This window comes from Typopeltis vanoorti, chromosome 9 (assembly GCF_054136105.1).
Source record: "Typopeltis vanoorti isolate ZY-2024b chromosome 9, IOZ_Tvanoo_1.0, whole genome shotgun sequence".
NCBI classification, from domain to species: Eukaryota; Metazoa; Arthropoda; class Arachnida; order Uropygi; family Thelyphonidae; genus Typopeltis; species Typopeltis vanoorti.
This window is the reverse complement of record NC_143557.1, coordinates 44383078-44396497: the sequence shown is the minus strand read 5'-3', so window position 1 is coordinate 44396497 and position 13420 is coordinate 44383078. Positions and strand designations below refer to the sequence as shown.

Sequence of the window (13420 nt, the reverse complement as noted above, 5' to 3'; positions counted from 1 at the left end):
TTAAAAAGGAATGACTGTTTCTGCAGTGGCACTCAGAAATTAACCGAATTTAAATAAATACAGATGCATAAAACTTCCCAAAATTTGGGAAACAATTATCAGCGGTTCCACTTTACAACCTAGGCACCACCTACAAATGCCCATAGAGGGTGCACCACCTAGATAGGACTTTATAGTTGCACATGTTTCATTTAGTATTGTGTTGTCTGCACGGTTAGCCTAGTGGCTTAGCGCTTCGCAACCGTATGCCTGGGGAAGGAGTGTCCTGGGTTCAATTCCCGTCGCCGACGTGAGGAACTTAAGGATCTTCCTCAGCCATAGCCAGGTTAGCCGGTCTTCGGCATGGACAGCAGGGTTTCCCCCCAATTTATCTGGGGTTTTTTATCCTGCAAGCAGACAAACTGGCCCCATGAACACACACGGATCTACAGCCATAAATACTTAACCCCACCACGAGGGAGCTCAACTTGCCCCAATACGGATGGGGAGAAAAGGGAGGAAACTCCATATGAATAAATAAATAAATTGTGTGTGTTACAAGAGTTATTTGTAATCCTTGATATTGGATTACAAATATTGGAAATATTGGAAGCATTAAAATTAGTTTTTAATCCATTCCTAGTGCTGTATATATATATATATATATATATATATATATATATATATATATCCTATTAAACCTCCAACATGATGTCCTCCCAGCAGTAAAGCCTTAACATGCAAATTATTATTATTTTTTTTTTCTTTTCTAAGAGCAGTGAATGTTTCGAAATGATGTTAACAGATTAATGGAAATCCTGAGCAGAAACTTTAATCTTTATTAATAGCATATTTTTTAATATTTATAAAACTCAAGCTATAAGCCATGCTTCCATACTGGAAATGAATATTCCTCTATTCCAGCAGATACCATCCTTACTATGAACTTTTGGGAATATATTTTTCTTAAATACATTTGATACGATGAATTTAAGTGGAGCATCTATAATGAACTTAATGTAACTGCATTTCCACTGACAAGCAGCCAAACTTCAAGAAATACTATCGCTTTTAATACAAGTAAAATAATTAAATTAAAGATATTGTTATGAGGTTAAAAAATGGCCTAGTAACAGTTTCTGGTAAAAGACATGCTCGAATCATAAGACCAGATTTATTTCTAACTTAGAACATGATATGTATTGGGTTGGCAAATAAGTTTGTTCAGTTTTTCAGAGTGGAATGAAACACATTTTATTTAATATATATAATACACACTAGTCAGTTATATAATGACCCTCTTTATCAATGACCTCTTGCTATCTGTCCACCAACTTCATTATGCCGCATTCATAAAACTCCTGAGGTTTACTGGTGAAAAAACTGATCCAGGTGTCTTTTGACAGCCTCCTTATTAGCGAATGTTTTCCCGTTGAGAGAATTCTGCAATGATCGGAATAAGTGGTAATCGGAAGGTGCCAGGTCTGGTGAATACGGAGGATGCAGCAAAACATCCCAGCCGAGACGTAACAATTTACTCCGGGTTGTTAGCGATGTGTGGGGTCTGGCGTTGTCGTGGTGAAAGACAACTCCTTTCCGATTTGCCAATTCAGGACGTTTTGTGCTAATTGCACAGGCCAGTCGCGTTAACTGTGAGCAATAGACAGTTGAATCAATTGTTCTGCATGATGGTAACACATCGTAATGGATAACACCTTTATAATCCCACCATGCAGAGAGCATGATCGTCTTTGTGTGCAATCCCGCTTTCGAGGTTCCTTGCGGCGGTTCACTCTTGTGCCCCCCCATGATCTTTTACGTACCACGTTATCGTACACGACCCATTTTCATCTTCCGTAATCATCCACTTCAAATATGGGTCGTTTTTATGGCGACATGGCAGCAAATCAATCACAGATGGATATGTGAGCAGTCATATTGGCTTCAGTCAATTCATGTGGCACCCAAACATTGAGTTTTGAAACATATCCCAGCTTGTGCAAATGGTTTTCAATGCTTGTATGGGATATGTTCAGTACTGCTGCAATCTCCCGCACTGTTTGTGACAGATTTTTGTCAACGATATCCTTTGCAACACTCTAATCAACCTCGGTCGGGCAACCACCACGAGGTGCATCACTGACGTCGAAATCTCCAGAACGGAATTTGGCAAACCACTTTTGGCATACGCGTTCTGTTAAGGCACCATCCCCATATACTCTGCATATTTTTTTTATGGGCCTCCGCAGCTCGTTTGCCTTTTTTTGAATTAAAAAGGCAAAATATGGCGGTAATGTAAGTTATTTCCTTCCATTTCTAAAAATATGTTACACACATGCAACTGAAATAGGCTGAATGAAAATTCACTGAAAGGTTATGCAAAATGTTGCCTTTCAACTGCGCAGTAGCGTTGCATGGTAGTGCAACAATAGCGACAGTCAAAGTGGCATTAACTTTTACTAATGCATAAACCGAATGAACTTATTTGCCAACCCAATATAAAATAAGACCCAATACATCAAAAAATTTTTAATGCATCTTAGTTCAGATATTAGAGAAAATGTAAATATATGTTGTGAACTAAAAACAGCAGAATTTCTAAATTTTTATTTGAAATTATGAAACTGTTAATAATTACAAAAAAATACCTGGCTAACTGATAATGAAAATCATCAAGATATAAAATTAAATGAATTAAAAATTAATTTAAAAGAAACAAAAAAATTAAAAAACACTTGGAGAAGATTACCTAAGCTCAGGAAATCCACCAAAAAAAAAATGAAAAAGTGCAAAGGTAATTCCTATTCATAAAAAAGCCCCTGAAAATTATAAAGCACTGTATAAACTTCTGAATTCTTGCTGCAAAATGTATAGCAGAATATTGAATAAACATACAAAATATAATGACTTTATTTTGGAAGCACAAAATGGTTTTAGAAAAGAACATTTCAACATTCACATAGAGATCTGACTTTCTGTCTGAAATTAATAATAGAAAAAAAAAGAAGAGTATAATCAACACATTTATTGATTTTGAAAAAGCATTCAATAATTAGAAACGAAAATGTGCTAAATAAAAAGAAACATTTTATTTAACACATTACAAGAAAATAAGATAGTAAATAGTATATAATATAAGGCTATTATACACATATATGAAGATAATGAAATAAAGATTTATGATTTAACTCTAAACTATCATTTGGAGAAATATAAACAAAAGAATTACACGGAGATTCCCCTTATCTTCATCTCTATTTAATATTTACTTAAATGAAATAATAAAATGGAACCGAAACAACGTCAAAGTATTAAACTATTCTCTGTGAATTTAAACACCATCCTCATTGCTGACAAACTGGTAGTAATTACAGATTCCAAACATAATCTTCTTCAGAAAGCTATTCTTGATCTAAAAGACACAGTTGAAGATTTTAGAATGACAATATCAACAGAAAAATTAATATGTAGCAATTTAGAACAAATTAATTCTTTCACATATTTAGGAATGAAAATATAAACATGAAAATTACAAAATGCCTAAAATAACAGGTGTAACAAATTCTGTTCATAAATGTAACCTAGTACAAAAACAGAATCTACTAAAAGTTTCAAGCACAGCTGGATGAACACTATGTGCAATAGTGTGTATCTCTCACGGCGAGTCCTGACTTCGTGGAGGTCAGATGTTAATAATAATAAGATGACAGAAATAGAATATCTCTGAGATAGTATTATCAATTAACTGGATTATCCTCTTCTGAATAAAAACCAACATTCTACGATATGGCAGATTTGGGTTATCTATAATATTAGAATTTGTACAGGCAAGAAGTAATGACTTAACTTCTGCAGGCACAGGAGGCTATGAATAGGATGTAAAGGTCTGACACACACACACACTCTTTGCTAGTAAAGGCTAAGAATGTACATCAGACAAAGGAGAGAGATCTGATCTTGCACAGAGATATTATCAAGTGGGAGTGAAGTGTAATCATTCTTACATGAAATAAACATGACTATGTTTATGTGGCACTGATGTTGATAGTGTTGTCCTCATTGGTTATTGAAGTTGTTACAGCTTTGGATAACTGAGCACTACAAGGTCTGTAAAATGGAAACGTGGAATGAAATGCAGTCATCAGCACAAGTATGGATAAGAATGCAGAGTAGTGAGAGAAGATTATTCATGACCAGACTGTCAATCCACACACAAAGGACCATACAGTAGAATATAAGATGGTAATTTGGTAGCAAATTGATAGTAAATGAATTCAACTAAGCTGAGAAAGGAAATTTTTAAGACATCAATAAAGAGGAGATTGAAGGTTTGGCACTTGCTAACATGTGATGTAACATATGACAAATGTATAAGATTCCACCATTGCAATAGAAGAAATCATACAAACTATAGTTTTGTACGCTGTGGCTATTGGCCATTATTATTATTATTATTATACCCATGGCATGCCATTGGAAAAGCCATAAATGATAGATAAGATAAATTAAGGGTACAGGGGAAAAACAACTTCAGTCCAATTTTTGTGAATTCAACATAATTGCCATTTGTTTTTTTAATTTTTAAGTACTATTTAAATTAATTATGCTTAATATACATGAAAGTACCATAACTATTAGTTTTTTATTTTGTTATGCTATGTTTACTTGCATTTTGACAACAAGGTTGTCAAAATTGTTTTTCCCCTGCACCCTTCAAATATTAATGGCCTGATGATTTATCTTTAGACTGAGTAATAAAATACAGAAATGAATAAATCAAGTTATCAAATTTAACATTAAAGTGGTATAATATATTAAATTATAAACTGATGACAAAGAATAGAAAACACGTGAATGAAAAGACCATATTCTGAGAAACTATTTCATATCTAGTTATGTAAACTTTCTAGTGTTGCACTTCCATTAATGTGTAGCAAAATCTCTTAAGAAACTCTGCTAGTAAATATGAATCTATTATAAATATAAATGTAAATACCAATCGACCAACCTTTGCCAGCAAAGGTTAGTTGATTGGTAGAGCCTCTGCTACTAAAGGCTCACGCAAAAAGTTAAGCAAGTTTGAGCGCAGTTGGAAGGGGTTCAATCGTTCGATGCTGTTGGCACACTCTCCCCCAGTGAGTCTTTGGACTCCCTGGAGGTGTCACATAATAATAATAATAAATATATTAACTTTATCTCTTCAAAGAACTGATGCTTGATTTTTTTGTTGTTGAAATTACTCTAAACTAGGTTCTTACCTCATGAATTTTCTCTTTGTCTAAACATCGATACAACTAACTATATTTCAGAGTGCTGGTCAATTAGTTACTTGGATTATTTGGATTTACTTCTGAATGAAGCAAATGTAATTAATTGTATGCATTCTTCTAACCAGTTTGCCTAACATGCAAATGAAAACTTCCATCTAAGTGGCTAACTCACATTCAATTGTATGTTTTGCCATTCACTAAAAGTGAGCACAAAGAGAATAAAATAGGTTTCAGGTATAAGGTTGCAAGGATAATTGCAACCTTATACCTTGCACCTTCACCATTCCGGTGTTCACCACCAGATGGGTCATCTGAATACTAATAGGGAAATAAGAGCTAATTTTTGCTTTCCTCTTATTCTACAGCCAATAGAGTGAAGTGTCAAGTTATCCTTATTTCAATATTGGTACCTAAAAGAAATCATATTTACAAACATGCTGGGGACCAAAAACACATTTAAACAAGCAATTTATTACTCCTTTAACTGCTAACATAGCGATGTGATGATGAGTGCAGAAAAAAAGCATCCCTTCTTTTTTTTGTTTGGTAGTGGCACTTATGCCTCAAATGTTAGCATGCCATTAAAAATGCGACACGACGTTGCACGTTTCAGGCATTAAAAGAAAAAAGAGACTTTTTTTTTTAGTGTTTGGATTACGACTATGATAAGAGGTACTGCAGTTCACTGCTAATCTAATACCCGAACCATCTTAGACAAAGCCAATGCACAAAACCATAAAAGTATAAAAACGGAACTTGTTATAACCATGCCATAGAAATTGAAGAAAGAAAATCAAATCACTCCGATCAAAATATAGTCAAATTATCTGCAAATTGATTACTTGAACAATAAGTCTTTGGATGTTTGACCAATGCGACAAGTTCAACATGTTTAATTTTAAGCATTATAATACCGAATTAAAAGCCCACCAGAAGAAATTTTTCACAGGGCCAATTAGGTGCAATCGACAAATAATAATAACTAGTAGTAGGTAATGAACATACTCTCCCTTGTAACGTCCATCCTCTCATAAAACTTTTAAAGCATGTTTAATAATCAATACATATGCCGACATAGAAAAACTACCATTCATTACATTGACACATTTTCCCGCTAGAGGGAGATACTTCAAACCATTATTAACACATTTGGAAATAAAATTACCATTCGTTGGAACCTTCCTGACTAAATAATTTTCGGAGTTCTATTTCAAATAATGATCTTTCATATGCCCTTTAAAATGGTTCACTGTCAGGGCACTCACACTTTCTCAAGAAACTTTTTTATTGATTCATCATGAGAAAATTTTTCTCATAACTCGATTCCAAACCACTCTTTTTCAACGTTCAAGGAAGATTCCTTGTTCCTTCATTTGATAGATTATATAAACAATTATTTTCTGCAAATTATTATTATTATTACTACTACTCCTACATGGGCATCCACAGAAAATTTTCAGGGGTAGGCAAAGCTAAATTTTTCAGGGAGGGAAAGCTTGGAGACAAATAATTACATCAATAAATTTTTATTAAATTATTTAATTTTTGGATTTTGTTTCACAAGTAGATCCAAGGGGGAAAGTGTCCCGTTTTCCCCCCTCTGAAGACGCCCATGGTCCACTAATTAAATCTGCATTCAGTATGATTTCATTAAATTTCTCCAGAATGCCGTTTATAATTTATGAAAAAAATAAACAAATTCACTGACTCAGTTTCCTATGAATTTTTAAGCTGAAGCATGTGAGTTATATAGAGTGTTACTTAGTAAGGTAATCAGTCATATGCAAAGCCCCCATCTTCGAGGACTGAAGTATCCTCTCTTAGTCTGGTACATGCTTTTGAACCTCTCCAGCTAGGGAGGCCCAACCAGTAGCTTTGCTACTGCTGGCACAACTACTGAAGTCATTTATGCCACATCAAGGTGGAGATAGCATTAAGGAGGAATATAGAGAGAAATGGCAAGAGCATTTATACAGAATGAAAAGATATCAGCTACTAAATGAAGTGGATGAATATATACCAAAGAGAAAGAGAGAAGGGGAGACCAGCTTTAAGATGGAAAGACTAGTGAATCGAGAAGTGTCAAATGCTAATTCTTGCTAAGAAGTTTTTTCTCAGATGGAATAGGAAAAACCTATTGAGCCTCCGTATCATATGGAAATTGGAAGGCAGCTTATTTCTGTGCTGGTCATCACCTATAGTCGATTTATACCTAATCATTTTGAAGAACTTATTATTATTATAATTATTATCACCATCGTCATCGTCGTCATCAGACCTCCATGCGAGATCCCGTTGTCACACACACACACACACAAACACGCATGAATTCATCATGCCGTGCCCAAAAATGATCCACCGTCTCTGCACTCACGTTCTCATGCAATGCATCTGAATCAACCATCACTCTCTACTCTGTTATGTGAAAGTAACTGAGCGTCACTTGCTACATAATATGCTTGACTTTAATGCATTTTTTTACTCCTAGAGTTATCGCGATTTTTCTCTTTGTTCCTTAATTTATGGAAAGCAGTATATATACAGGGTGGTTCAAAATTCCACGTACAAACTTTGAGGGGGGGGGAGAGAACATCAAAATCAACAATATTCACATAGGAAAGCATGACCGGGAACATCACCAGAAGGTACTAACAGGGACACAAAGATACAGAAATAACACAAGCCAGTAAGTAGTATAAAAAACTTTATTAGGCGTAACTGAATAATCCAGTTCAATGGATACATAATATGGTTTCACATCACGTGCTCAAAGTTAATACCATTAGCAGTGATGTATGCCTGACAACAACGACGCATTGATTGCTGTACATTTTCGAAAATACATGGAGTTTCCCGGATAGCGATTCTTGCCAAGAGGTCCATATCACAGGCAACAACGTTTTTTACACCATGGCTTTAAGGGTCCCCCACAGAAAGAAATCAATTCTCGATAAATCCGGTGAGCGTGTGGCCATTCGACGGGTCCACCACGCCAAATCCATCGAATCCCAAAGGACCTGTCCAAATACTGACGCACAGAAATGCCAAAATGAGTTGGAACCCATCTCCCGACCTGCAGTCACTGGAACATTGTTCTGGGAGTCCAGTCAAAGTGGTAACAGGTAAGGGTCGACTGAACAGTCAGCGACGATACCTGCCCATATATTAATGGAGAAGCGCTGTTGTGCAGCATGTGATCACATAGCGTGTGGGTTCTCATGGGCCCACATATGAGCATTGTGGGGATTGAAGACCCCTTAGCGGGTAAATAAAGCTTCATCAGTGAAAAAAACACAGGTTGGAAAATTCCCAGTCTTTGGCACTTTTCTGCAGAAATCGCTGTGCGAATTCTACACGTCGAGGATAATCTTCGGACCCGTTGCAGATGAAACGAATGTAAGGATTCAGAATGCAAAACGCGCAATACACTGGATCAAGATACTCCTATAGCAGAGACAACGGCAAATGTGCTTATCTCTGGATTATTGTCCATCGGATGCAACACCTCCTCTTCCATGACTGGATTTCGCGTCGATCGTGACCGCCCACTATCATGCCTGCGATCCCTGAATGATCCATAGTCATAAAAATTCTGATGCAAATGCTCAAACATTTGGTGATGCGGATCACGTCTGTTTGGTTACCTTTCGCGATATATTCGTACAACGGCTCATCTATTACCGTCAGCTAACCCGTAGACGATATCTGCCATCTCAGCATTCGTAAAACGACGCATGTTCTTTGTACGACGTCGAAAACTTGAATGAGGAAGCCCCAATTGCTCACCTGGAGAGAGCTGGCGAACAGCGCTACCTATCACTTTCGGGTTGCGTTTCCGGTCATGCTTTCCTATGTGAATATGGTTGATTTTGATGTTTTCTACCTCCACTCAAAGATTGTACGTGGAATTTTGAACCACCCTGTATGTGTGTGTGTGTGTGTGTGTGTGTGTGTGTGTGTGTGTGTGTGTGTGTGTGTGTGTGTGTGTGTGTGTGTGTGTGTGTGTGTGTGTGTGTGTGTGTGTAGTGAGTAGAGGAAAGGACACAAAGTTAGATAGCAAAAGGGGACAGTAAGTTACCCCTGAAATGATCATGTTGGTCTTTTGCTCTTTAAAGGAAAAGTTCCTCCACCATCCAAAAAAAAAAAAAAAAACGTAATAATATAAGAAACAGACTGAGGAACGAATTGGGCTGGAGACCAGTGGCGGCTCGTAGCTTGAAATCGGTGAGGAGCTGCAACTTTCGAAATATACATATACACTGTAAGTACAGTGTATATGTGTTTGGATAAAATATCAAAACTATGGTAAAAATTTAAAAAGAAATTAAATATGAAAAAATATTGTTTATTATCGATAAAATTATAGTTTAGTATAATTCAAAATTACTTAAAAATTCTGAGGTCATAATTGTCAATAACTCCAATAATGTTCTAAAATAAAAACTATAACATTTGTCTTTAATTGTAATGTCCAAATATTTAAAGAGACAGAGTAAACACGATAAGCAATACGAACACTCTTCTACTGGCGCAAACTGCATATAAATAACAGTGGAACTGCGTGCCGACAGTGCTGCATTACGCAACTCACAATGACGTGCATATGATTGCGCGTGGTTTCCCCGGCAAATACTAGCAATATGACACTGTAGTAAACAAAGCGCTGCTAGCGTCCTTTTCACCCTCCTAAGTGCTACAAGATGAACTTTTATTATTTTTTATACAAAATAAGAGAATATTATAGGATTGTTGATGATAAAATTAAATATTACAAGCGAATATAAATAAATTAATAAATATATTTATATATACATGTATATATCCAGAAAATTGGAGGTGCTGCAGTTCTGCAGTGCCTAGACCCGAGCCGCCCCTGCTGGAGACAGCCGCGGTGATAGCCTTCCTCTGCCCGGTTTATAACATACCTCCCCACCCGTTGCGTCAGTATAAAATCAGATCAAACTAATAAAGATTTTTGATGATGGCAATAAAATTAATAGCATGTCAAGATTTAAGTCTTAGAAAATCCTATAAAAAATTTTAAATTAAAGATGGCAAGAAATTATATTCTTGGTTTCATCCTTTATCCAAGTGTAAGCAAACAAAGATTGCATGCAAAGTCACTTCTCAACTGGATTGCTTATGTATAAAGGCTAATGACTTCCCATCAATTGCCTTGATATCCCATAATGCAACACATATGTCCATACGGACATCTATAATGCTTTGCATTACGGGAAAGGCCACTACCCAGACCGGTTTCTACCTTTATTGAGGTCTCATCAGTGGGAGCCAGACCCAGAAGTGATACCAAGATTGAAGTAATGCAGAAGTCATATTTCGAGTAGCCGAAAACCTTATTACTAAAATACTCTGGATTACGGTCGGAACCGGTTTAGGTAGTGACCCTTCCCATAATGCATAGCATTATACATGTCCGTATGTGTGTTGCATTATAGGATACCAAGGCATGTGATGTGAAGTCACATAAGCAGACCAGTCGTGATCAGACTTCACGCACAAACTTTGTTGGCTTACACTTGGATGAAGAATGAAACCAAGAATATAATTTCTGAGCATCTTTAATTCATAGTATAACCAAATAAAAAAACTTTCACCGATGTTACAAATTGCTGGCCTATGTCATATTCTTGAATACCGTTCTTCGCTTAAAATATGTCTTTCCTGTTCAAAGTAAAGTGGTAAACAGGAAAGAAGCAGTTCTTAATTGGATGGTAGATAACATTTTCGTAGGTGATAAGATGTGGTTTAAATTTAAATATTTATACTTTTTCCTCAGCGTGGGGGGGGAGCAGGACCAGCAAAAAAATAGTTTTGTGATGCTAAGTACTTCACGCAGCCACCGGCAGATGCACAGCACTGGCAGATAATAATAAGATGATAATAACAATAATAAGAAGAAGAAGCAATAACACATTTCATGAAAATTTTCATTTGCAATAATTTTTCATTTCAAGAAATATTTCAAACGTTTAACTGATTCACCAGCAAGCTTGAACCAGAAGTTTGCCTTTGTCATATAGTATGTATTTTCCCCTTCACTTATGGCTGGTGGGGTAGCAAGATACAACTATACCATGGAGATGATTATGAAGCAAAGTGGTTTCATTACCGTAAGTATTTATGACTGTAGCAGTGTGTGTTCACGGGCCTGGCCTGGTTTGCCTGCTTTGAGGGATGAAAAATCCGAGTAACCTGGAGAAAAACTCTTCACCCCTCATATGAGTCTGGTTAACTCCCCCTCATTCGAAGGAGAAAGATGAAGACCAAAGGGCTTAGTCTATAACGACTGAGCTAAGGAGGCTCTTTTGTCATATAGCCATAAGGGATATCAAAGACCCAACCTTATTTTGTAGTCGAATATCCTTAAAAACTTGCGTCTCCGTAGAGCAATTGGAAGAACGACGGTACGTTGCTCCCTTCGATTGGAAAAGGCCTAAGTTTGATTCTCGTCGTGACGGGAGGAATCTTTATATGGACTTTTTTAATCGAAGGTGAGTTAGCCGATCTCATACGGAGGTAACAGGTGTTTTGCACCTGGTAACTCGGATTTTTCATCCCGCATACAGACAAATCGGCCCTTCAGAACACACGCAATTTACAGACAAAAAATACTAGTTGTGGTGGATAGTAGATGGCGTTGATGTAGATGATTGGTTGTACAGTGAAGGGTTGTAGTGGTGAGAGAGTTGTAAAGTAGGTGCCTCTCGCAATGAGTCTTCGGACTCCTTAGAGTTGTCAATAATAATAATAATAAACGTAAGAAATTTTGACCATACAGCTTGTAATAATACATTCCTTGGATTCGTAGATATCTTAGCTTGCACTGCTTAACAAAAACACACAAGCACGGTGTAGGAATCCGTATATTCGCATTTGATTTGTGCATTTCATAAAGGTCTCACATGCATGACAGCTATTTCAAACTAGTTAGTTCTCTTCAAAGACGAAGCAGAAACCACAACTGAGCAAACATTCTTTGCATTTCGACGTATATTCAGCTGTAGTATAAATTAAATATTAAAATAAATCAGCTAACGCCTTTTATTCCCTTATATTGAGTTAGCCAGGCCTTTATACCCTACCTAGCTTTTGGAGACTGGGTGGGCAGTTCAATCTCCACTAGTAGCCAATCCCACCTGGCCCATATTTATCACTAATTATAACAGCCACCGATGAAGAGGCTGGCAAACAAGTGCTGCCATCTCTTGGAACCTAACCCTAACAAGATATGTCACTGTCTGAAATAATGTGGGTACTACGGTCGAATTTCTTGAGTTTACGAGATAAAAAACCCGAGTTTCCGGGAGGAAAAACCCGCTTGTCAGTGCTAGAGATCGACTAACTCGGGACCGGTCGAAGAAAGGCTTAGAAAAGTTCCACCAGTCGGCGACGAGACTTCAACTTAAGTCAAACTTTGAGCGAAAAAGCGTCACTGCATCTTTAAATATCACCTATCTCTATATAATGTACGTCGCCGATATAAAACCGCATGGCTCTTTATTTGAAAATAGCTTTTGCTACTTTTTCTATTAAGCGATTTTTTTAAATATTTTATAAGATATTTTCGATTTATAATGATATCGATAAAAATTATTCAAATACATTGATATCCCCTTAATTTGATCGCGGATAATATTATCCGCGATATTTTTATTGTTATTGTTATTTTTACTGCTATTGTTATCAAAATCAGTTGGTCCCAAAACACACCATTTATTTATTTATATATGCTTATGGCTACATGAAAACTGGTAAGTGAAAAGTACAATCACAATTTCCAGAAACAAATGATAAAAATCTTAACATATAAAAATTCATTACATAAAAGGCACAGCCTGCTTTCTAAGTTCCTTTTTTTTTTTAAATATAAAGCAAAAGTAACTTGTCATAATTAAGCCAGGGACCATTTAAACACACAATTTAAAATGAATTAAAAATAATCTGTCTATTATAATCAAAGTTCCGGTTATTTTTATCAAAATCTTAGAATGTTTAGCCTTTTGCATCTCAGAATTCTAAGAAATAACTGTTAATCAGGGGAAATTTTGACAATGAACATTTGTCGAAATCTGATTTTTTTGTTTAATCTTCCTTTAATCTTATTCTTCAGTAAATCTTATATCTTCTGGGCAAATACAGGTGACTAA

At 36.2% G+C, this 13420-nt stretch overlaps 1 protein-coding gene across 2 annotated transcripts in view; it reads right to left on the bottom strand.

Annotated features, from left to right (window-relative positions):
- Positions 1-6353, bottom strand: part of LOC150103011 (poly(A)-specific ribonuclease PARN-like) — a 322707-nt gene extending 316354 nt beyond the window's left edge. For both annotated transcript variants that reach the window (XM_090397872.1, XM_090397871.1), the window contains exon 1: positions 6255-6353. In XM_090397872.1, the coding sequence (XP_090253998.1) occupies positions 6255-6273 (19 nt within the window). In that variant the 5' untranslated portion in view covers positions 6274-6353. The remainder of the gene's footprint in view (positions 1-6254) is intronic.
- Between the last annotated feature and the right edge of the window lie 7067 nt (positions 6354-13420).